General features: G+C 42.2%; 1 protein-coding gene across 1 annotated transcript in view; it reads left to right on the top strand.

Moving 5' to 3' along the window:
* Window positions 1-740: 740 nt before the first annotated feature.
* The window catches only part of FREM2 (FRAS1 related extracellular matrix 2), a 134,082-nt gene continuing 108,129 nt past the window's right edge, over window positions 741-26,693 (top strand). Inside the window, exons 1-2 of the mRNA XM_065631883.1 lie at window positions 741-5,999; window positions 12,601-12,690. Of these exons, the coding sequence (XP_065487955.1) occupies window positions 851-5,999; window positions 12,601-12,690 (5,239 nt within the window). The 5' untranslated portion in view covers window positions 741-850. The remainder of the gene's footprint in view (window positions 6,000-12,600; window positions 12,691-26,693) is intronic.

Genomic DNA, 26,693 nt, shown 5'->3' with positions numbered 1-26,693 from the left:
CGGGGCGCTCCTCCCGGCCTGACCCGCCCCGGTTTCTCTCGGGCACCTTTCTCCTCCCCCGTCCCCCGGTAACCGGCCCCCGGGCAGCCCCGCTCCTGCCGCCGAGGGAACGCGAGGGGCGGCCGTTACCCGCGGCCGTTGCCGCCCCGCGCTCACCTGTCGCCCCGTACCCCGAGGGGAAGGGAAACCCCGAGCCCTGCCCGGGGGTGACTTGTGGACAGCCCCGCTCTAATTCCGCACCAGGGAGCCAGGATTTCAGGCGAAAGCGGGGAGGCTCAGTGCAGGGGAGGCGCGGAGCGGCGGGGCGCTCCCGCTGCCTCCCGGGGCTGGCAGAGGAGCGCTCCTCCGCCGTGGGCAAACAGCACCCCCCAACCGGGCTCCGGGCGGTCCGCGGTGCCTTTCCCGCCGTGGTTGCCGGCAAGGCGATCCGCACCGGCAGGGAGATCCGCGCCCCCTCGCCTCCCCGCCCCGTTCCCGCACGGCCAGAGCCCGGCGCGCCACTTTCTCGGCGCCTTCTACAGAACAACCTGTTGATGGGCCGGGGGAGGGAGGGGGAGGCTGTGCCCCCTGTACCTTGCAAGATTGGCAACCTGCTCTGTCCAATCGAGCCAGACGGCTTCGCCCCCCGCGGGACCCTATTGGCCGCTCGGAGGCGCAGGGTGGGGCTTCGCAGCTCGCGGGGCTCCCCTCCAGAGGCGGGCGCGCGCGCCCCTCAGAGCGCAGTTTGTGCGTGGGGCGAATGTTGGGGGACGGGCCGCACCGGCGGCAGGAGCGCGGCCGCGACTCGGCCCTGCGGAGCGCAGACGCCGCTGCCGGCAGCTCCCGGCGCTTCGCTCCGCCGGCAAGGACGATGCAGGCTCTCCCCGCCGCGCCGCGGCGGCTGCTGGCCGGCTTGCTGCTGCTGGCCGGCTCCGTCTGTGTGGGGGCGTCGCAGCCGCCGCCAGGCAGCGCCGCCGTCTCCTCACCGTGGTCGCCGGAGGCGGCCTCCGTCGTGGTGGCCAACCGCGGGCTGCGGGTGCCCCTGGGCCGCTCCGCCTGGCTGGACCCCGCGCGGGACCTGGTGCTACAGGTGCAGCCGGGTGACCGGTGCCACCTCACCGTGCTGGACGAGGACCCGCTGTGGCAGCGCCCGGGCCGCCTGAGTCCCAGGCGCTTCCCCTGCGACTTCGGGGCCCGCGAGGTGCAGTACTGGCACCTGGGCGGCCGCAGCCCCGCGCGGGACCGCGTCCGCCTGCAGCTGCGCTACGACTCCCCGAGCCGCGCCCTGGTGCTGCCCCTGGTGCTGGAGGTGGAGGTGCTGTTCACCCAGCTGGAGATCGTCACCCGCAACCTGCCCCTCACCGTGGAACGCCTGCGGGGCACCAGCAACCCTCTGGACGCCCGCAGCCTGGAGTTCGCCTTCGAGCCGGGCCGGCAGCGCTGCCGGGTGGGCCTGCTGCCGCCGCTGGGCGGGCTGCCCCGCTACGGAGAGATCCTCAACTACCCCCCGGCGGCGGCGCCGGCGGCCGCGGGTGGGGAGGCGGCGGGAGGCGGCCCGGTACCCGCCGCGATGTGGGACTGCGAGGAGTTCCTGCGCCTGGGGCTGCGCTACCGGCACACGGCAGCCGGCGGCTCCCCCAACCGTGACCTGGTGCCGCTGGTGGCAGAGCTGTGGGAGGCGGCGGGCGGTGGAGCACTGCTGAAGCGCGAGTACTTCCAGGTGCTGGTGCGAATCCGGGCCGGGACTGAGAATGTGGCCCCCAAACCCAGCTTCCTGGCCATGCTTATGATGGAGGTGGACCAGTTTGTCCTCACTGCCCTTACGCCTGATATGCTGGCAGCTGAGGATGCCGAGTCACCACCAGACCTGCTGCTCTTCAACATCACCTCTCCCTTTGGCCCTGGCCAGGGCCACATGGTCAGCACAGATGACCAGAGTTTACCTGTCTCCTCCTTCAGCCAGCGGGACGTGAGGGAGCTGCGCATTGCCTACCAGCCACCCACAGAGGACTCAGATCGGGAACGACTCTTTGAGCTGGAGCTGGAGGTGTTGGACCCAGAGGGTGCTGCCTCAGAGCCCTTCGCCTTTGTGATTGTGGTGAAACCCATGAACACCCTGGCACCTGTGGTAACCCGCAACACTGGCCTCGTGCTCTATGAGGGGCAGTCACGGCCTCTCTCAGGCCCTGGTCCCAGCCCCAACCTGGTGATCAGTGATGAGGATGACCTTGAGCAGGTGCGGGTGAGTGTGGTGGCAGGGCTGAGGCATGGCTACCTCACTTTGCTGGAGGACACCCCAGTACCTGCTGCCCCTCGTAAGCACTTCACGGTGGCTGAGCTGGCAGCAGGCCGGGTCATTTACCAGCATGATGGCAGCGAGTCTCCACTCAGTGACAACTTGGTGCTGCGGCTGGAAGACGGTGGCTCTCGCCACCATGTTGAATTCCTTTTCCCCATTACTCTTGTGCCCACTGATGACCAGCCACCCCTACTCAATGCTAACACAGGGCTGGCCATGGCTGAGGGTGAAACAGTGCCCATTACCACCCGTGCTCTTAGTGCCACTGACATTGATTCGCAGGATGCCATCCTGCTCTTCACGGTGGAGTCTGGCCCCACTGCTGGGCAGCTCCTCCTCCGTCAAGCACAGCCACCTCCTGGCTGGGAAGAGGAGGAAGAAGATGAGGGCTTTTCTTGGAGGAGGGTGCCAAGTTTAGCGGGGAGCTCCCTAATCTATGAAAAGCCAGTGAGAGAGTGGCTGCAGCAGGACATTGTGGAAGGGCGTCTCTATTACCACCACTTTGGGCCTCACAGCCCTGGCCCTGGGGTTGCGTTGGACCAGTTTGTCTTTAGAGTCCAGGATGACAATGACCCACCCAACCGCTCTGGACCACAGACTTTTGTGATCCGGGTACATCCTGTTGACAGATTAGCCCCAGAGCTGCATAGTAGCAGCAGCCTGCACTTAATAGTTGCGGAACAGCAGGTGACCCCACTTCGGAGGAAGCACTTGTGTTACATAGATCAGGATTCAGGGGACCGTGAACTCCGCTACACAATAACCCAGCCCCCCACTGACACTGACCCTAACCACCCTCCAGATGTATATGGAGCCCGCCTTGGATCCCTTGTGCTTACTGAGGATCACTCTGTGGAAGTTACCCACTTCACCCAAGCCCAGATCAATCATCACAAGATATCGTACCGACCCCCACAGGAAGAACTGGGGGTGGCTCCTCATTTGATTCAGTTTCAGTATCAAGTGCAAGATGCAGCTGGCAATGCAGCCAAAGGGACTTTCACCATCTACCTGCAGCCTGTGGATAACCAGCCTCCTGAAATCACTAATACTGGCTTCACTTTGCCTGAGGGAGGCAGCTATGTCCTTAGTCCAACTGAGCTGGATGCCAGTGACACGGACACTGAGCCTGCCCGTCTCAGATTTATCCTGACCCAGGCTCCTCGGTATGGCCAGTTGCAGCTTTCTGGGTACAATCTGATTCCAGGAGGTGTCTTTGGCCTGGAGGATATCAGACAAGGAAGGGTGGTGTATGTGCACAATGGAGCTGAGACCAACAGTGATACCTGCAGGCTTGATGTGAGTGATGGGGTTCATTTTGTGCCCATCACACTGAAAATGAACGTGCACCCAGTTGATGATGAGGTTCCTACGCTACGGTTGCCCCCAGGCACTCTTGGTTCCTACCTGGATGTGCTGGAGAATGGTGCTTCTGAAATCACTGCTAATGTCATTCAGGGCACAGATGAGGATACAGATGACTTAATGTTGACTTTCATTGTAGAGGGTCCTCCTCAGCATGGGAAGATCTTGGTCCAAGGGGTGCCTGCAGAGAGATTTTCCCAGAGAGATTTGCTGGATGGTGCTGTGGCATATGCTCACACTGGTGGCGAAATAGGCCTTCTGCCCAAAGAAGATACCTTCAACCTTACCTTGTCTGACCTGTCTGAGAAGTGGAGTGTTAGGGGCAATGTTGTTCAAGGTGTTTCAGTCTTGGTGACCATTCTTCCTGTTGACAGTCAAGCCCCAGAGATTTTTATGGAGGAGCAGTTCGTGGTAATGGAAGGTGACAAACGGGTCATTACTCCTGCTCATCTCAAGGCTAAAGATGTGGATACTCCTAATGATGATATACTCTGCACCATTGTTGCTCAGCCCACGTCTGGGTATGTAGAGAATATCTCTCCAGCCCCGGGATCTGAAAAATCCAGAGCAGGTGTTGCTATAAGTGCTTTTACCTTGAAAGACCTCCGTCAAGGGCATATTTTTTATGTCCAGAGTATACACAAGGGTGTAGAACCTGTTGAAGACAGATTTGCTTTCCGCTGTTCTGATGGCATTAACTTTTCCCAGCGGCACTTTTTCCCCATTGTCATTATGCCGATCAATGATGAAGACCCTGAAATCTTTATGCGAGAGTTTGTTGTGATGGAAGGCATGAGCCTGGTTATTGATACCCCTATCCTCAATGCAGCTGATGCGGACATCCCTGCTGATGAGTTAACGTTCACAATCACCAGGCTTCCCAGGCATGGCCACATTGTGAACCAGCTGGTCAATGGAACTGTCCTAGTGGAGAGCTTCACCTTGGATCAGATAACAGAGAGCTCCAACATACTCTATCAACATGATGACTCTGAGACAAAGGAGGACAGTTTTGAGGTGAAACTCACAGATGGTAAACATACTGTTAGGAAAACGGTATTCATCATGGTTATTCCTGTAGATGACGAAACACCCAGAATGGCCATCAATGATGGTTTGGAAATAGAAATAGGGGAAACTAGAACTATTCATAACAGAATATTGAAGGCTACTGACCTGGATTCTGAAGACAAAACCTTGACATATATTATAAGATACGGGCCAGGACAAGGCCTCTTGCAGAGAAAAAAGCCTTCAGGTGGAGTTGAGAATATCACCCTGGGGATGAACTTTACCCAAGATGAAGTGGATAGAAACTTAATTCGATATATGCATTTTGGCCAAGAAGGAGTTCGTGATCTTATCAAGTTTGATGTGACAGATGGAATAAATCCTCTCATTGACCGCTACTTTTATGTGACAATTGGTAGCATTGATATTGTCTTCCCAGACGTAATCAGTAAAGGAGTTTCTTTGAAGGAAGGAGGGAAGGTAACCCTTACTACTGATTTGCTTAGCACCAGTGACCTGAATAGTCCAGATGAGAACTTAGTTTTCACTATTACCAGAGCACCTGTTCGTGGCCATCTTGAATGCACAGATCAGCCTGGGGTACCCATCTCCACTTTTACTCAACTCCTATTAGCAGGAAATAAAGTCTATTACATTCACACTTCGGAAGATGAGGTGAAAATGGACAGCTTTGAGTTTGAGGTGACTGATGGCTATAACCCTGTATTTCGTACTTTCAGAATTTCTATTAGTGATGTGGACAATAAGAAACCCATTGTCACAATCCATAACCTGGTGGTGAGTGAAAGTGAACACAAACTGATAACCCCATTTGAACTGACTGCAGAGGACAGAGATACACCTGACACATTGCTAAAATTTATCATCACTCAAATACCAGTTCATGGTCAGATCATGTTCAATAATTCCAGGCCAGTCACCACCTTCACTAAACAAGATCTAAATGAAAATCTCATCAGCTACAAACATGATGGCACAGACTCAGTTGAGGACAGCTTCTCTTTCACTGTTACAGATGGCACTCATACTGATTTCTATGTCTTCCCCAACACTGTGTTTGAAACGAGGAAACCTCAAACTATGAAGATTCGAATAATGGCTGTGGACAACAGTGTACCTCAAGTTGTAATAAATAAGGGTGCTCAGACTCTCCGTATTCTGGCCACAGGTCACATTGGATTTCTAATTACCAACAAGGTGCTCAAAGTGGAAGACAGGGACAGCTCACATGTTACTCTTAAGATCAGAATCACAGAGGGTCCGCGCCATGGCTTCCTGATCCACCTGGGGAAAGGCAACCATAGCATCAGCCAGTTTACCCAAGGTATTACAATACTCCGTGCTTTCTTTAAATCACTGAAAACATTCTTTTTCATGCTAAACTCTATAGTAATTGATAGGAGAAACTTCCCAAGGATGAGATTATTTATAATGGCTTTATTATTTTTTAGTTCTTTTTCTTATTTATTGCATCTGTGACAGCTTTAAACAAGAGAGATGGTTTACTGGACAAACACTGAATAAAGGAGCATCTTTGCTTTGCAGAGCTTACCATCCAAAGAACTAGTATTTGGACTTTCTATCAGTGATAGAAATTTAGATAACAGAATTGGGCTGCACATGGTTCCAGATCTTTAGAGGCTGCGTGCCTTCTTTAAACAGTTTTATTTAGAAAAAGCTATAGGAGTGGCCAAGCTATTATTAACTAATGGTCATACCATGGCTAGAGTATCAGTTGCTGTACAGTCTGAGCACACTGAACTGTAAAAGCAAAATCATTTCCCAAACATGAGGAAATAATATGTTATGACTGCATTTGTTGCCTTAATTACACAAATCTTAACCACAAAGTGTTTGTGGTAAATGAAAAGGTAATGTAAATGCTTTAAAATTATGTCAGTGGTGCTTACTTTTTACGTGGAATTAATATACTAGGTGGTATAAATGATATAAATATTATAAAAACCACATGTGCCCTATGTTCTGAAATAAAGCCTCAACACAGGCTATGCAGTAACTTTAATTGAAAGGGGTGCATTAGCTATTCTCCAGAGAATTTTCCATGTTACTTTGCAATGAGTTAATAGCTGGTTAATTAAAAACGAAATTAGGTTTCTTGGAGCACACTGCAGCTGGGGAGTGAGCAGACAGCACAACTGCATGGAGACTCAAAATTAAAGGAGCACAGACAGAACGGGCTGTGGAGGTGGCAAAGCTAGAGATGAACGCTTGTAGTTGTCTATATTTCATTTCACAGAGCCCATACTGTTATGTGTCCCATGTTACAGTCTTGGCTGTAGTGATATTCTTGTCACATATACCAAATCTTGCAAACAGGCCTGATGAACTTTTGAATGGTTGGGTTGCTGTAAGTTTTGCAGTGTTAGTCCAAAAAACAGGATGAAGAAGGACCAGACCATGTCTAAACTTTGGGAACCACCATGTGTCCTTAAATGTAAGGTTTCAGTAGAACTGTGAGTAGTATTAAGAGTATTGTGAGAATAAGTGAGAAACAGAAGACTATGGGAGTGAGCAAATAAACAGATTATAATTTTTTTAGTGGGTTTTCTTCTACATTGAAGAATGTAGAATTACTGAGTGGATGTTCCTTGAAAGCAGACCACTGCATAGCACAGTGATACCACATTTTTTTAAGGGAGGGGCAGTCAGGATAGATACATATTCCATTCTCTTTCGTGCCATGTGGCCGGGTACGCGTTTGTTAGATGGCCAAATTGCAGTCGCTATCTGTCTTTCAGTTGGCAGTTCAAACACATGGCATGCTCACTGGTCTTCATGTGGGCTTTCTTCATGTCCTGAGGCTGCCTGAGCTGGGTGAGAAAAATTGGTTTTAAAGCTGATGAGGATTCCCAGACAGTGATATAACTTCACAGATTCCCTGACAGTACTGGCACAAGCACTCTAATTTGTGTTGAGTTGAAGAGTGTTTTTAAGAAATACCCATTTCTTTAATAATTTTATCCTTTAGCCTCTATACGCAAATACCTCTTGAGCATCTGTGTTATATCTGTGTTATCTCTCTTCTCAGCTTCCTAAATGCTTTTTATAATGGTTTGTATTTTATGAAGCAAGCACATTAACATGTCTTATGGATGTAAGGCCAAGCACTTGAGAGAGAAGAGGTGTCTGGAAAGGCTGTGTGAAAGGCAGAAAGCACCAGGCTCACACAGGGATGATACATCTGCTGAGGGAAGGAGAACTTGCTGCAAGTCAGAAGATAATGTCAGAGTGAAAGTTGTGTATGGAAGGGCATTGTCTTTTCCTTTCCTTTTTGCTCAAATGCCCTCTTGTCTGTGTCTGCTTTGGGTATGGGAGAGGCTGTGAGTGGCAGGGAGACAAAAATAGTTGGCTGAGCCTAGAAGGCTATGGTTTTGAGAAGTAATGTGAGACACAGAGGTCTTATGTGGACCAAGCTGCATACTCAAAACTCGGTGTGTAGTTCACTGTTGTCCCTCACATTGTGGCCTACTACCATTAATTTGCAAAGCACTGTCAAATCTAGAGTGGTAGATTTATGCATATTTCATGTTTATGCTATCCTGAGACAAATAATTATCTAATCTTCAGAGCAGGAGTAAAGACTCTCTTCTGTCGTATTCTTCATGACCTTAATATAAGTGCAGATTTTGCAACAAGCCATGAGTAATAGTTTTGACTTTGGGATGCTTCTGTATTGACTGTTGGATCTGCTGTTATACACTTGCCTTTTGTGTTCTGATCTCCCCTCCTTTTAGAGGTCCTATCCTGCTATGTGGAGTAACCTCTTACAGAGTGCTGTATAGTTCCAGTTTCATTAACATGTGGGTGGGTCCTGATGTGGCTTGTAAAACCTCATTACAGTCTTCCAGTTTATGTTGGAAGGAACCTCTGGAGGTCATGTGGTCCAACACCTACTCAAAACTGGGTCAGCTTTAGAGTCAGATGGGTCTGTTCAGGGTCACATGCAGATGAGTTTTGAAAGCTGCTCAATAGTTTGTAAAGTCCATGCTAATATTCTACCACCTCACTCACCCATTCCTTGGGTTTGGGTCTGTGGTTGTACGAACAGGCAGCCTGATTGCTTTGGGTGAGGTAACGCTGATGAAATAAGGTTCATTGTGTGAAAGCAGCTTGAGCAGCCTGGTTTTCCAGATCACCTGTAACTAAGAGGGAAGAGCAGCTGTTTAGCCAACAGCTTTCTGCCTTATGCTTGGAATTGCTCTTCAGTATCTGCCCACAAAACTTTATCAAGTGCTAGAAAGGAAATTAGCCTATCTTGCCAGATGAGCTAAAAACCTCCGGACAAAATGCGGTTGTGCAGAATATACTGCGTCCAGGAGATTTGTTGTGTATTTTGTTCAGGAACAATCAGTGTGGGGCTTTCTAATACTTCTGCCACAAGTACAGTAGGTAATCTTCTGCTAGTGAGCTCACAGAATTAATTGGGATTGCTTAAAGGGAGTATTAAAGTGTGGAAGAATTAACTTCTTGATAAATGGTCCCCAAATTCTGCTTTATATTCTTTTCTATTTAATTGTTAAAACAATCCGAATGAAAGAGAGGGAGAGAGACAGGCAAGTGACAGTAACAAGTAAAATATTCTTAAAAGACATTAAGCAGTTCCTAAGTTTATTCAAGTACTATCTGTTACTTAATGTTACACCTGAAAGCAGCACTTTAGATTCATTGTTATTTCTTTGTGCTTTATATGAAAGCTTAAAGAAAAACACTTGCCATATGGTAATTTCTAGTCTAGTGCTGTCCTAGGACGAAAATACATACAAAGAATATTGTTTATGCATAATTGTATTGCACTCATTTCTGCAAGTTAGGGCTGGTATTTGTTCATAGCAGATATTAATTAAGATTAGATGTTTAAAAGTGGTGAAAGTCTGTCAAGGACCTGCCAAGTCTTTCACATTTAAATAAGTTTAGTGGTGTATAACACGCAGGTAGGTGATGTTTGGATAATGTTTTGAATGTACAAAGTGTGACAGACTGCTGAGTGCTGGTTTGATAGTCCCCAGTCCCACGTAAGTAAGTTTGCGAGTAAGGGCCAGGTTGCATCCCACAGCTCTGCAGGTGCGCTGAGGAGCCAGGGAGGACGGGAAGCAATAGTGGAGGCCAAGGATCTGCCTTGGCAATAATGGAGCTTGGCTGATGCCTCAGCACTCCATGTAGCCTCCTGAGGCCAAAGATAGCTACATGGCTACTCCAGCCAAATACACTGCACTTTGCAAGCAATGAGTTGGTTCAGCATTCACCCCGATAATGATTTTTGTCTTCTTCTTCAGGCACGTGTTTTCACAGAGATGACTGAATTATTTTGTGAAGTGCATCTGTTTCTTAAAGAATATATATTACTATATGTAACCTTTAATAACCACATCAGTTTTGCAGAATTTTAAATGCAAAATCAGTGCCTTGATCTAGTGGAGAGAATTCTATTTCTTTTTAATAGAAAATTATGTTGGATGGACTTCAAAAATATGTTGGAGAACTCTGATATCATATTAATATTTACCAGGCACTGTAGTTATACAGTAATTAATTGTGCTTATAACTAGGCAAATTTTAATAAAACTAGCATAACTTAATCAACCATGGAAAAAAGTGTAGAATTGCTGAAGTGACTCTGAATATGTTCTTAATGAATAGAAAACAGGTCATTCCTTTGCAGTTCTTTTGACAAAATTAAGACATTTGGATGACAAGTGGCTTTTTTTTTGATGAGGTGGTCCTGATTCTGCAAATGTTAGCTCAAGTGCTTAACTTTATATGTTGGAACCATGGATTTTGATAAGGCTACCCACATGGGCAGAGCTGAGTACCTGTGTAAGTGTTTGGAGGATGAAAGATTTATTTGCTCCACTGGCATGAAGGGGTATTTGTTTGTGACCTCTTTACAGCCCCATGAATTTTTGATCTTTAACTTTCAAACATTTATGGAAGAGATTCTTCAGTGACATATATTTGCTGATAATGTTTTTAACTTGTTTGCCATAGAAGATGTCTGGCTACTTTTGGAATTATGGGTTCTGGGGAGCTCTAACAAAAGTGCTTTTTGCTTCTTTTTACTAATGCATGTGCTCTAACATGGGAGGAGAACTTGGGTGATACTTGAGCTCCACTTTAATGCTACTAATTTCAAACACTTTTTCTTAAAAAGAGTATCAGACAGATTTTTACCAACAGCAGTCTTTCAAAGAAAGTGACAAAAAATAGTTTTTATGTATTACATGTTTCTCATCACTGCTCAAGGAAATCAGGAACACAATATTAATAAATATTTGTGTACCTTTTACATACTTTCTTTATTGCAATTGGTGATTCAAAGTTGTGCATTGAATTTTTTCTTACTGAAGTCCTGCCTGTATGCTTTAATTGCATCTGTTCGGGTTCTTAAAACTGTCAATAACTGTAAGTGTTTGAGCACTATTCATATTTATGACAGTTCACATAGATTAAATACCATCTCCTTTGAAATCATGCTGATACGAAGGATGGTCTGGTGGAGAGGGCATTTTTGTGGGGGACTAAAGATACTGAGATCTCTCTACTGCAGAAGGTGTAGACATATCCTATCCTAGAAGCAGACCACATGCCAGAAGTAGTCTAGTGGGGTGGAGGGGTCGTGTGGACTAATTTGTCTTGTGTCTGGAATGGAGGGTAGAATTTAACATAGAGAATGCCCTGAGTTTTACACCCGTGTCAGCCACAGATTTTCTGTGACCTCTACAAGTACATTTCTGTGCTGTGCTGCCATCCAGCGAGATCTGGACAGGCTGAAGAGTTGAGCGGGGAAAAATTTAATGAAATATAACAAGGGAAAATGTAGAGTCTTACATCTGGGCAGGAACAACCCCAGCTTCCAGTATAGGTTGGGGAATGACCTATTAGAGAGCAGTGTAGGGGAAAGGGACCTGGGGGTCCTGGTGGACAGCAGGCACAGGACAGCCAGCACTGTGCCCTTGTGGCCAGGAAGGCCAATGGCATCCTGGGGTGTATTAGAAGGGGGGTGGTTAGTAGGTCGAGAGAGGTTCTCCTTCCCCTCTACTCTGCCCTGGTGAGACCGCATCTGGAATATTGTGTCCAGTTCTGGGCCCCTCAGTTCAAGAAGGATAGGGAACTGCTGAAGAGAGTCCAGCGCAGGGCCACAAAGATGAGGAAAGGCGGAGGGAGCTGGGTCTCTTTAGCTTGGAGAAGAGGAGACTGAGGGGTGACCTCATTAATGTTTATAAATATATAAAGGGTGGGTGTCACGAGGATGGAGCCAGGCTCTTCTCAGTGACAACCAATGATAGGACAAGGGGTAATGGGTTCAAGCTGGAACACAAGAGGTTCCACTTAAATTTGAGAAGAAGCTTCTTCTCAGTGAGGGCGACAGAACACTGGAACAGGCTGCCCAGGGAGGTTGTGGATTCTCCTTCTCTGGAGACATTCAAAACCCGCCTGGACGCCTTCCTGTGTAACCTCACCTAGGTGTTCCTACCCTGGCAGGGGCATTGGACTAGATGATCTTTCGAGGTCCCTTCCAATCCCTAACATTCTGTGATTCTGTGATTTCAGGATGAAGAATGACAGAATCAATATCTTAGTGTATATATACCTCTCTTTAAGAAAATGCACCACTAAAAAATATGAAATAGTTCTGACTTTTGAGCCCATAGTCTTACATTTCCTTTCAGTTCTTTTTGTAAATATATCTTAAAAGAAAGAGGGCACTGGGGAGGGGGAAGGGAGAGAGAGCGAATGGTAACTGTAAAACTTCAACACTGTTAATACTGAAATTCCTGACCTCTGCTGGAGAACCTTGACCTTTCTCTGTTGAAGATAAACTATTTGATACATGTCAAGTTTTGCTATAAAAACAATTCCCTACCTTCAGCATTTAAAAAAATGTATTTTTTCCTGACTCTTTCTAGCTGATATTGATGATATGAAGATATGCTATGTTTTACGAGGGGGTGACAATGCCACCAGTGACATTTTTCATTTCATGGTTGAAGACAGTGGTGAGTACTCATAAAATCTGTGCTTTTATTGTTCTTGAAAGGGAAAGAGTTTAAGTATACTTTGGGAGTTTTAAGAACATTGAATTAAATTAAGGGGAGACCATGCTACCTCCTGGAATATGATTTTTGTTTTGACTTTCCCACATTGTGGACTATTTCTGGTGATTACAAAGAGGTGTTGATAAAATGGTAATTGCATCTAAAGAAATAACACTCAACCTACCCTAGCAAGAAAGTGAAATTCTCTAAGTCTACTCAGATACCTGGGCTTTCTGTAGTTTCATATTTGTATTCCCTGTCCAGGCTCTTTACACACAAATTCTCATAAGCCTTTTATTTTGAGAAACTTCCTGAATTTTGCTTTACAGTTATGGATGCCTCCTCCTTTAAAGGTTCCATCTATAACACTGTTCATATGGATGCCTTGTCTTTAATGTGCATGTTGCACAGAGTTCAAGTTCAGATTCTACCTACTGAACAAAATCCTCTATGGCTTGTCAAAGATCTTTGTCAGGTGACTGGTGTGAATTCTCCTGACTAATATTATTTTGTAGGATTATGGAGGATGCAAAAGGAAAGAATAAAAACAAAATGGGAATACTTGCATGTACCTGTTTGAGGAAAAAAAAAATGTAGTTGTTTTTTCTTTGTTTTTAAAGAACAGTTTAAGGGTTAAACAAAACACATAAACAGGCCTTTTTATTCCATCCAAAGTCTGTACTTAATGTGGATATTCTTACATGTAGATATTCCTGTGTGTGGTAACAGGTGTCTAGGTTATGTTACCTTAGTACTTTTTTAATATGTGATATATAGCTCCATGAGTAATTGGCTATTAATGTTATTAGTTGATTTAAACTTCTTAGAAAAAAATGCTTCAAATTAGCTAATTTTCAGCTCATATGTACTCAGCTTGTGTTACTGCTTCACAAGAAGCACAGCCAATTAACAGTATTAAGATCAGTGAACAGAGATTTGTCCTGTCTGTCACAAATTGAACAGTTTTGTCACTATCTACCATTGCTGGGAGTGGGATATTAAAGCACGTTCTCCTGTTCGTTGTGTTGGACAAGCACAGAAGAGACAGTACCTCTAGAGACTTTTGAAAATGTCTTTGCAAATCTTTCCTACATCAGAGAACAAGTAGTGAGATAAGTGTTTGTAACCCTTGATTTATTTTCCTTAGATGTTTTCTTTTAACTGAGATACAAGTTAGAGAAATTTAAAGCTAAGTAAAGATAATGGAGCATGGGATACCGTATATTCTTAGTAATACGTGATAGGTGTCACCACATGAGGACATTTTTCATGATTTTCAAGTTGTTCTTCTAGTAGGTGAAAAAATACTCAGTCTTGAGATGTTTCAAGGTTTCATGTGGTGTTCTTAAAACTGAGACGTTCCTTGAGAACTCAACATTTGTGAGACTTCTCTCCATGCTATTTGAACACTTGGTAGTGGCAAATGTGTAGTTAAAGCAAATTGTACTTAATATATTCCAAGTCTATACCAATAATTTTTCTTTCATTGGAAAGCTGACCTGCCACATCTGCTTCTACTTGGCAGAGTTGTCAATTGTAACAGCATGCTATTTTTCATAATACAAAGAATCATTATGATAACAAGGTGCTTGCTGATTTTTTAGAACCTTTCGAACTTGTGACAATGTTATCATCTTGCAGGTGACTTAGCTAGATGGTAAAATGGTCTTTGTTTTCCTGAGGCTATTTATTGACAGAGTGAAAAATGAGCTGTGTTTCATTTCATAGTATTTATGATTTTCTGCTTGATTGAAGATGGTAAAACAAAATTTAAAAGGGATGAAGTTGTGATCAAAACATTCTATCTGAAATAACGCAGATTTATTAGCAATGTCTTTAGAATTTGTAAAAGGGTTGAAAAACCCATCAATTTAATCTAGCTATTTTTCCACCCTCTTCAGAAAGACATCAAAGACAGTATTTTGCAGCTCAGGTACCTTTTGGCAGAATTTCAGTGGTACAAGACTATTGTTTTAGTGGTTTTGAGTTTAAACCAGATCATTCTAAGAGACTACAGACAAGATCTGAGCGAAAAATGCAGCAGAGACTACCGACATCCACAGTAGAATAGCACACTTCAGACTTCTGTCTCCTATATCAGGAATTCTGCAGTAGTAACAAGTTTGTGATGGCCACCACACAGCGCCTAATGCTGTAAATTAAATAACTGGGACTTCAGTTAAGCTGATTTTTGCCATAGTCCATAAGCGATCCAGTTGAAATCAAGAGTGGGTTCAAAGTAAGATTCAGTTACTGAATACATGTTCATATTATTCAGCTAATGTTATTTCAAATAAGTGAAAAAAAAAAATAAGGCACATCTTGCGACCCAAGTATTTTGTATCTTCCAGTCCTCTCATGCCTCAGCGAGGGGAACCTACAACACCAGTCCCTGCTCTCTTCCGATAACATGAATTAGAAAGTTGATTTTGCACTGTACATCTAGTGTTGCCTGTAAAATACCTATGTGTCTTGGAATATTTGTTCACGGTCTATAAACAGCAAATAGGAGAAGAGCATGACTTTCTCCAGCTCTGTCTTTTGATGGTTGATCTGCCCCACTCATTATACTATGACATATGAAAAATGCTGTTCTTTTGTCAGCCTCTTAAATGATGATCGTCTGATGGGGACCCGAGTCTTACCTCAGGCAATCGCCTGGAGGCCAGGTACAAGTAGTCATCAAACTCTTCTAGTGTGAATTTCATTGTGGATCTGAAATTTTGTTTATCCTCTTAGATGTAGCTAGCATTTATGGTAAGCAAGTTAGGACAACAGCAGACTAGGTGGGTAAGGGAGGGGAAAAGTGCCAAGTCAGCGCTCTGCCAGCTCCTGGCCCCTTGCCTGCCCTGTTTCTCAAAGCAAGAGTGAGGTTAGTGCCATGCTGCATACCGCATCGTGAGCTAGGGTCTGAGAGCGTGAAATATGGTACTGGGCCCAACGTGTTTAGTTACTGGCCACAGGAGAAACCTGCAGTCTACATAAATGCAGAATGGGTTAGGGATTGTGGCTGTCTCGTGATACTTTCTGAGTATAACTAAAGAGAACAGAAGTGGGCTCAATATGAAGAGAAAGGAAGGCCATGTAAGAATAAAACTAAAGAAAGCCGTTAGGACTGTAATTCACAACGGAGAGCATAGGGCCTGCTGTAATCAAACCAAAATTAGAGGTTTCATCAGAAAGAACTGAAGTTTTAACTTCTCAAAGAGTCTTATTGTCAGCATCGATTACCCATAGATGTATGGCTGTAGTGCTTTTCTGGATTTAAATAGCATGTTTCATAAGAGTCATTAAAAAGGGAAATAAATTGAATACAATTCAGTTATTTATCAGCACTAATATTTTTTAAAGGCATAAAAGGTTTTAATTCTTCATGTTTAGGGATTTAGCCTCAAGATGATCTGCTATAAGGTGGATGAGCCCCTGCATTTCTCTTCTACTTGGAACAAGAAGACACTGCAGTATATTGGATGCTGCTGAGTTGGCTTTGTGACATTTTGGAAGAAACTTCTGTCATTCATATTAACAATTTGCTTTGTGTTTTGTTTTGAATGTTAATCTTAAAATGATTGTGTGGAGACCTGTTGATACTGAAAGTTTTATAAATCCGTTTTTGTTTTTCACCAAGGTTGCAAAATAGTCTCAGTTGAATCTCTTTCCTCAGAAATGGCCTCCACATTGCATTAATAAGGTGGAGAAAAAAGCCTTCTTAGCAAGTGCAAGCATGTGACAGTGGTAAATCCTGATGTTGAATTATGAAATTCTTAATTCACCAATGCTACTAGAAGGCAGGGAAAGCGGAACTTTTCTTTCCCATGGGAGGTAAAAAGAATGGAAACCCAGACGGATAGTTGAACTCCTAGATGTATTTGTGGTGTGAAGATTTGTACACTATTGAGACTCGCTAAACTGGAGAAAAAGATCCAGCTGAAAATGCTTGAACCTTTTAGCTAGGGAAAACCAAACCCACAGAGTAACTTAAATCTGATAAACTTAATGAGAAACTGCAGTGTCTGCAGCAACTTCATATTCCTGAAAGCTCAGGGAAACTGTATATATTGACACTGCCAAATACATATATAAAGTTGGTGCTTCAGCTATGCAAAATGGCACTAATCCGTATGGAATGAAAATTGACACAGAAATTAACTCCACTGTGTTGAGCTCTTGTGCCTGTTTCAGAAAACTGCATGGTACAATTTCATGCTGTATCCTTTATGAGTTGTCTGAAGCATTTTTCTCCTTACATGAGAAACTAGCACTGAGAATGCAGTTAAAACTGAAGTCCATCGTTTACCTTCCCTTTATGCCCTGCTTGTCCATTTTTTCAATATGACTGCAGTAAGTCTTAATAATTGAATAAGAATATGGATCTAAATGCCCACCTATCCAGTCTGTAGAAGATATTTTCTAGTGAAATACACTGTTTCACATAATGTGGAAGTGGTTGAACAGATTCTGCTGATTGTGTAGAATCAAACGAATGTGCCCCAAAGCTGGCACTAAACTCAAGCCCCAACTCAGACCCCATACATCCAGAAGCAGTATCAAATACCTTTCCTTGCCCAGCAATGGGTGTTGGGACTGGTGCAGCACTACTATGGCAGTGCTCTGAATGCCAGTTAAAGAACAGAGCTTCTCTGTAAAGGACTCCTGTTGTCTTCATTTTTGCTTCACATAAGAAAAAAAATCTTTATTCTATTTAGGTCTTGTGGATAATTCTGAAATGTTAAAGTTCAAGCCATGTAAAGTCAGTGAAAGAATGTTCATATCTTCTAAATAGTGATCTGCCCCCAAATATTTTAAAATTACCTTGTTCTTTAGCTGCTTATTGCTTGGCTAGTGCCATCCTCCCAGTGGTCTGCCTTGCTTGCTCCTCCTCCTACCCTATATGTCTTCTGAAGCTTAGGGAACCATCAACCAGGAAGAAATTCATGTTACATGCCTCAGTATTTTTTGTTGCAAGAGGCTGGTGTCATACTAGGGATATTTTGCATGACAGAGTCAGTGCCATTAAATGTTGCAGTTTTGAAGAAAAAAAATAATAATAATGCTGATTTGGGCCTGGAACATTCTAAAAAAAAAAAAAGAAAAAATATTGTGCAAGGAGGAAACCCATTTCCTGTTCAGCCTTAATGTGAGCCATAATATGGCCTTCCCTTGCTTAAGTGGCATCTTCCAAACTGTTTCTTTAGGACTGCTAAGTTGTATCTTGCAGTACTGTGCCTCAAGGGTACAATGGTTTCAAAGGGGAAGTAATGACAGATTCTCATGGCTGTTTTAGGAATGTGAGAGTCACTAGGGAAAGAAAGAAACAAGACTTTTTTTTTTTTATACTCTTTGGGCAGCTTTTCTGACCTAAAGCCAAAGCACTGCAAAGCCAAGGCTCGCTGAAACTGGCAATTTACATCATTAGCTGCATCTCATTTAAACTTTTCATTACAGATCCCTAAATGCCTTAAAACAGCACTGCATTTTCCTGTACTAACATTTGGTTAAATCCTCCTTGAAACAAGAATCTTTCAAAAACAATTCCCTGAAGTTCACCTTTAAACCTACTTTCTGGGAAAGCTTCATAAACTTTTCCCAAACATGTTTATGCAAGAAATTATGTTAATTAAAGAAGCACTGTTCTACTGCTTAAAGAAAACAACCATTAAGTTTGTGAAATATAATTATTTAATCGTCATCCTTCCTTTTACTAAAGAAAAAATACATTTTTAGGAATTTCACCATTGTGGTATGCTTTATTCATTTGTGGGAAAATAATATTACACTCCTGAGTACAATAATTAAACTAAAACAGTTGTCAGTGCTGCTTTTCAAAGCCATAACACTGAAGTATTTTCCTGGGTGAGCTATAATAATAGCATAGGAACAGACATTTTGGACTCAGTATCTGACAGTTCTTAAAGAAGCAGACTGGTAAAATATCATTGGGAATTATTTGAGGCACCCTTGCTTGATTTCACATGTGGCATTTGGGTACACTAGTCTTGGCAAGAAACCTCGACTACATTTATCTTTGGCTTAAAAATGAGGCCATCGCATGTTGGCAGCGCATTTGGCATCATTTGCCAAGTACTGTATTGGATTCTGGTCTGTGGCCAGGCTTGTTGCTGCTGTTTTGATATGCACTAGGTTGGTGCCCAAACAATTTTCCACATGTCACACTTCTTACTGTAAGTATTACCAAGGGATTTAAATAGTAGTTTGACACAACAGTTTATAAAAAAAAACCCAATCCAAACCAAACCAAACTGAAACCTCAAAATAAACCTTTCTGCAGATAAAAAAATCAGTTCACGAGGGCATTGTTGTGAACATGGCTGCAAGATCACTGCAAAATTAATATTTATTAAAGTATACAGGAGTAGCTATGTGTTTTGTGTAGAGATGATTATATGTGACATATAGAAAGTCTAGTACAGCCCTTACTAATCTAAGTAGAAAGTTTTTCATTGTCTTCTGTATCAGTTATGTTGGTTTCTTTGTACTGGCGTTTTAGACTGACTGCTAGAAATGATTGAATTTTCCATTTTGAACTTGAACATTACCTTATCCTCCAAATGTTTTCATAGAAAAGGAAGTCAGCTTTATCCAGATAAAAATAAATGGGTTTTGGAGAGGAAAAAAGGTAGTTGTTTAGTTCAGCAAGAGAATTTTTGTTTGTTTTTAATGATTTGTGTTTGATTGGTGGTTTTAGCCAAAAGCAAAGCTTTCCTCTGCTCCCCATCCTGGATTATTCATCATTTTTATCAGAAGCAAAGTGTAATTGAAGAGGTGGGTTTAGGTAATGTTCTGGATTAGGAAAGAAGAGGCAATTGTGTTTTGAATTTCCTTTTATACAGAAGTTAGGGCACCAAACATGGAAGACTCGGATGCAATTCCTTCCTTTTTTCAGAGGCTTTGAAACTATATTCCCCATAATGTGCCCTCACTTATATTCTGGACAGATTTTTATTAATTTGCTGTTTGCTTCCTGTGTATATGAATTCTTAAATACTTTTCTGAACACAGCCTGGACTCTGATGTTCCACTTTCCAACTAAGTACTGCTACTGAGGGGCCAACCAATTCTCATTTTTTGTGTGTGCGCCTTCCTTCTTTTTCCCCCCTCTATGTTTCTTTTTTTCTGCTAATATTGTCTGTGTTCCACAGAATAAAATGGCTTGAACAGACTGATTAGGAGCAGTGCATTCCAGAATAGCCTTTAATCTGGTTGTTTAGATCAGGGTTTGAGGTGAGGAGGTTTTGGTTCCAGTTCTCTTTGAAATCAGTGGCAATAGTCTTCCATGAACATTGCAGATGCTGGATTGGTTGGATAGAGGGGTAATCTCTCCGCAGCATTACTTTTTGATAGATATTTTTCTAGTTTTAAGATGAGGTCACTTGCTGAATAATCACACTTTAAAGAACAGTGTATTCACAATAAAATTGACCTTGTGGAGCTGAATCCTGCTTGCTTTGCTGAGCTGAATAGTCCCATTGATTTCATTTGACCTGGTCTGGTGAGAGGCAAGGAATATAATGCTCAAGATAGCACTATGAGTTCCTAACAGGCTTTTTACTTAAAAATAATCCACAACTTAGCTTTTATATTCTTATGATACATAATAAGGCCTAGCTAGCAGCAAAAGAAGTACGACAATGAACAGTAAAATTGGGTCAAAATGCAAGAATTAAAGGGATTAAGGAGACACACTAGGCTTAAGTGGAAGAATTGAGAACTCTCAGGAGTAACACTGATTACCAGTGACATGAGAACCTGCAGAAAGACACTAATTCCTGAAGTGAGCTATAATAGGCCTGTGAAATGATATTGGGTGTTGGTTGCAAATATTTTTGATTCAGACAGACTAAAGGGGTCTAGAGAAGAATTAAAATAGAGAAGGGACAGTGGCTGCTATTGAGGAACCCTGCTTACAGCTGCTCAGCTTCTTTGATTTCCCAAGCTGTTTTCACTGAGAGATCCTAAATAGCCCTCAGGATGAGTTTATCATTTTTCATTCCACTTGCCGGTTAACAGTGTAGAGTCCCTAGAGTTCCCATAATGGTTCATTTGATGAGTAGATGAAATGTTTCTGGGAAGTTTCTTGATTTCTTTAAAAATTAGATTACTATTTATACAAGAGGGATAACCACATCTGAAGCAAACTGTGGATATGTGACAGTTTTCCACCAAGAAAAGTTAGTGAGTTGTAACCAGTGGAAATGCACTAAGAATCAAGTTAAATCGAAAATGGAGAAAATGTAATGAAGACATACATTGTCATCAACGTTTTGTAATTTGTGCATCTTAATTCACAGCATTCTTGCTATTGTAAGAAACACTCTCCATATGTATCAGCAAACATAGTGGATTTCATTGCCTGTTCAGGATCTTAAATAAAAAGCTTATTTGTATTAGATTATGTCATCAACTTACATTTGCCAAATTGTTGCTGTGGGCTGGTAGGCATTGGGAGTGGGCCGAAACTGAAACTTTATATAACCATTGAGTGATGGGCAATTAGAAGCCTCCTTGAAGAAAAGGGATTCAATATCCATCCATAGCCTTTCTAGTACCAAATAGTTATGAAGAACAGCAGCCCCAGCAAAGGGTTTCGATGTGTACTGGTTGAGCATCACTTCAGGAGCACAGAGGAGTTCGTTCAAGGCAATGAACTTTCTTTGGAGTTTTCCTATGGAAGTTACAATTCTCTTACTCTTAAAAAGTGCAGCATACTTGATGTATTTTCTGACCTAATCTTGCAAAGCATAACATGTATAAGATTGTACAGTCTGAAAAGCAATTTTACTGGAAAACAGAGTTATAATAATTGGTATATTAATTTATTCTGTTTGCCTTGCTAAGTCTTACAATACAAGGACCATTCTTGCCTTATCAACGTCTGTATACTTTCTGGGAAAAGGAAGACATTAGTTTTATTCCATAAGCCCAGACTGTGTTTGGATGATGTTCAAATTTTCCCTGAAGTTATATGACCTGTTCTTTATAATTGGCATTGAAGAATTTAAGAAAAGGAAGTTAACAGCCAGGAGTAATACAATCAGAGTGAAAATCCTGTTAGAGTAAAATAATGAGTTAGTTTGACCTGTGTTGATTCTTGTTTGGGTTTGGCCTAGATGAGAATTTATTGAGTATATTGTGGCTTGTTTTCCCTGGGGTTTTCTTCAGTTAATCTTTCTTTTACAGATTTAACTAATTAGTTTCTGGTTTTAGTAGGAAAAAAGAAATTCATTTAGCAGTAGGCCCTTAGGAAGCTCCTCAAAAAACAGATTTTTGTTTTTTTAATTTCTCTTTTCTGAAGAAGCATTTTAGCTTAAGTTCAAGTCATTAGTAAAACATTAATTCATTCAGCTTGATACAGCAATGCCCTGAATGTTTGCCAGGATTCCAATCTCAGTAACTTTTAACTTAAGTACCAGCATAGCACTTCTGTCACTCTGCTGTATAATGTGTATTTTCAAGTCTGTAGGAATGCTGTTACCACACACCTTGCTGCCTCTTTAAAGCTTTGTAGTTCAGCTGGGATGTAATAATTAGAGAGAGAATTGTAAGGATACCTTCAAAGTCTAATTCAAACCACGGTGCCTCCAGTGAGGCTCTTTGTGCCTGGAGGTTTGTGGTGGTTTGATCCTGCATTAGGGAAATTGGTGAGAATATTTTTTTCACTTACTGCTGTGATTTTCAAAAGCAGGTCACAGAAGGCAAGATTCTTGTGACTAAACACATGCTGTTATTCACTGTCCCTAAAACTATTTTACACCTAAAAGTTTTTTTATTTTGTGACCCTCAAAGTATTGGATTTCTTATTCCAATGTCTCCTCTTTAGGCAAGGCTTGTGAACTTAAGAGCCAGAAACACTGTAACCAGTTTAAAAAAAAACACCGGAGTATTCTGTGTATTATTTTAAGAATTGCCCGGGCTTTGTGCTGAATTCATTCGCTGTCTACACTGTTTAATCTCAGAAGTGCTCTCTAGGCTGGCTCTCATTACAGTAGAGGACCTGTAGTACCTACCGTGTGCTCAAGTAAATCCCTTCTGAGAGGACTGTGCTGAGAACCTGTTGGATAGAGATAGAAGATCCTAATGAAGAGGAAACTAGTCCATTACCTATTGTTTTTTTTCTGGCAGATGCATGAGTGCGTCATTCATGGCTTCTTCCTCATGGATAGGTGATGCAGTATTGTACATGTAAGATCCAAATGATAGAACTTTTCCAGTGGACACTTTGAGTGGGATTTTGTCTTGCGTTCATCCTAATCAAGTGGAGGTCCTTAAACTGCTGAATTTATAACCATAATAAATTTAGGTTCCCTTCGTAAGCAGTGAGAAAATGAGAGACACCTCGAGTGTAATTAGATTTAGATGTGGCACAGAAGCAATTGCTCTGAATCATAATTAAATTTTGCCCATATTTCCTTTTCCGTGTGTAGTTGGAATTGCATAAATCATGTGAGTATTAAATAGGGCAGCTTTCAGCACTGGAAAGATTTACAGGTTAGTTGGTGAAGTGGGCATTTTCAAGCTTGTTGACTGATTTGGACATTATGGTAAACATGCAAGATTGCCAGTGTCTCGCTTTTACTTAGTAAGTTAATGCTTACTGTATTCATTGTTGATATTTGAGACCTGTGCTCCATTTTCTCCATTGCCTGAGGGAGCTTAAATAGGTATTTCCTACACAACTGCTGCAGCCTTTGGGCTATATGAAATGTGAGGTGTATCCCTCTCATTTTGTGTGGAGCACAGGTCAGGTTCTGTGCCCCAGCTCATCAAAACCAGACCATTTTGGGCTGCTGCTCAACTCTCATGAGTTCTCTGCTTCATCCAGCATGGTGGAAAAGTGTCTTTTTTCCTTCATAATCTTCCCTTATGTGAAAGCCTAGCTCCCTATTTTCCCTGGCCCCTGGGAGTTTCCATTTATGCCTGTAGCAGGGATTGTCCCGTTAAGTTTTCATCTCTCTTCAGTCCATCTTCATCCAATCAATTTTTTTTTCCTTCTTCTGTCCTTTTTCTCCTCCTGCTTGCTGCCATAGCCTGCTAGTACCAAGAACCACTGAGGGCTAATCAGATGGTTGGCAGGTGACCAGATCTGCTGATGACAGAGGGATTCCTTTTCCTAGCACGGACTGGGAAAAGTTGAGGTAGCCTGTGCATCTGCAGAGTCCTGTTGTTTGTACACCAGTGGCAAGTTGAATGAGACAAAGCAAAGCATTGTTTTCGGCATTGTGTTGCTACAAATGAAAAAGCTTGGGATGGGGGCGGAAAGACGAAAGAGCTATGCTTGACCCTCCTGAATATATTCTGAGGGGGCTGAATCTTTCATCCTTCAGGTCAGCTGGAATAGACAGTCCTTAGGCATTAAATTGAAGCTATGTGGACTGCAGTGGTTGAAGTGGCCTAAAAATGAAGGATTGTAATCTTGGCATTAGAACATATCAACCAGCTGTGGAGCCCATAAATTCTCATATAGGTCTCATATTTTCGCTGACTTTAAGATGGCCATAAGGTCACTTAGTAGTACATCAGACAGGTATTGTGGCAATAGCATAGCGGAGTCCTATGTGTCACTTTAAGATGCACAATTACTATATGCTTTGTGCTTATTTTCAAATATACTGCTTCAGAGCATAGAAGGGGCACAACTGAGCTAGACTCAAATAAGCAGGACAATTTGTACCAGCAGTGGTTCTGCCCTAAACCATATAATGCAAAATTCTTGGATTTCATATTATGAAGAACAGATAAATGGATCACAACAGGAAAAAAGAAAAGAAAAGAAAAGTTTTAATCATTTATTTATTTAAAGGAAAATAACTATTTTCAGAAAAAAAAAAATCAGTACTAATACACTTCCTACCTCTAAAGTATCTTTTTGTATGTGTACGTGTTCCCCATTCACCAACCTACATCTCTACATCAAGGTCATGATCCTGCAGTGATTGCTGTGTGATGAGAAAGGGAAGGGAAATATTTTTTTATGAGATCAATCTCTTTTTTTTCCTCTTTATTGAGTCTCCTCACCGCATCCCCTGAAACAGCCTAGATTTAACTAATCCCACTTTTTTGTCATCTAAGCGAGCTATTTCTGAGAAAATGCTCTTTGCTGCTTTTAGAGTGCTTGCAAATTGAAAGAAACCTGAACAGAATCTATAGTTGAGAAATACTTTTTCAAATCCAGATGTATCCTCATTTGGCCACACATGTTTTTGCTTGATTATACTCTCATCAATAGGCAATGTATTATTTTGGTAAAAAAATAGTTTCTATGCTGTTTTTGTTCTGCAGTACTTCTTTGCATGGAATAGGTGCAGATTGGTGCAAAAATATATTTATTGTAAGACATGTATAGATTCCTTGGTTAAATCTCATGTTTTCATATCTTTTGAGTACTTTTGAAAAATAATAATTTTAGTGTAGTTTCTCCTTCACAGGATTCATTTTGACTTGTGAGGTTTCTACACGAAGCTGTCCATGTAGCTTAGTTCTTCAGATTCATTTACTGAACTGAGTTGCAAATACTTCCAGCTTAAGTCCACTTCTGCTATTTTTTTTGTCCTGTTTGATGACTCCAGAATGAGTATAGCTATGGTGAGATTGAATATTAGATATGAAGGTAATCACAAAGAGTTAATATAGCCTTTCTTTCACAGCATTTGACAGAGCAACACATGACAAAATTATCTGAAACATTTAGCCAACACCGAGTTTCATAAAATAACAGTTTGGACAGCTTGAAATGTTTGTTTGAAGGATCATGGATCTTGTCAACTTTCACAAAAGCTGGGAAGTGTAATTTCCAGAGAGGCCTTGCTATACGAAACTTAACGATACTGGTGATTTTGCTAAACAAAGACTCTAAGCTGCTTCTGGTCTGCTGGCAGTTTTTGATGCTTGATTTCTATATTTCACTCATGGTAGGAAGTGACATAACAAAGGTCAGTGGTTGAAAGTTGACTGCATAACAATTCAGATTAGAGATGGGAATGTGGTTTTGAAGAGTGAATACTCTTCACTGGTAGCAGATTTTCAAGGCAAGTGGTGAATTCTCCTCATGTCTTCAAGAACAGATATCTTACTGGAAAAAACCCCCACCTGTCAAACTACATCCAGCACAAAGTTAGTGGCTGGATTTTTATGTTCTGTCAATACAGAAGATCAAGCTAAATCATGATGAATGCTTCTTTTGGCCTTGAAATCTGTGGAGCCAGAATTTGCAGGAACTTTTACTGATTTTGCATGCAACTAGATTCAGCGGCAAAGGTCGTTTGGATCACAGTGAAGAAAAAATTGAAAGAAAATATATCATTTTCAGGAAATTCTTGTCAGTGCCATTCTTCCAAATTTTATATTTAAGAAACAAGCATTACTCGTCCTCAACCCCCTCTCTGAGATCCTTAAGGAAATTAAGAAGTGCTATTGTGAAACTTCTAGAAGGTCCTTTAATCACATAGCTGAGAAGTCAAGAATTTAAAGATAAAATGAAAGCTGAATGGTACAGCCCTCAAAATCTGCAGATTGTTATGTCTTTTCATATAGTCATTAGTAATACTATTTGCTTACTATTTCAACATACAAACTTTTCCCTCTCCCACCCACACACATTCTTGTGAAGTATATCTTGTTAATCTTAATGTTATCTTAACATTTTTCACCTCAGGGAAGTTTTTACAAAAAATTCTAGAAGTAAGCAGCACTTTAAAAAAATCTAAGCAAAAAGACTTTTTTACCAGTCTTGCTGAATTTTAAAATAAACTTTTGCATTTAACAATTAAAAAGCTGAATTTTGCTGAATTTTATTTTATTTTTATGTTCAAAGTATATAATGTGCAAACTTCTCTTAAAATAATATGATATATAAATGTAGGTAAAATATTTTCTAAATTCCATTGTTTATCTTGTTCTTCTTAGCTAGATCAGGGTTATTCTGACATAATCAAGTGAAATAACTCCAT

Source organism: Caloenas nicobarica, chromosome 1, assembly GCF_036013445.1.
Source record: "Caloenas nicobarica isolate bCalNic1 chromosome 1, bCalNic1.hap1, whole genome shotgun sequence".
NCBI lineage: Eukaryota > Metazoa > Chordata > Aves > Columbiformes > Columbidae > Caloenas > Caloenas nicobarica.
The sequence above is the reverse complement of the archived record's forward strand: the minus strand, read 5'-3'. Positions and strand labels throughout refer to the sequence as shown.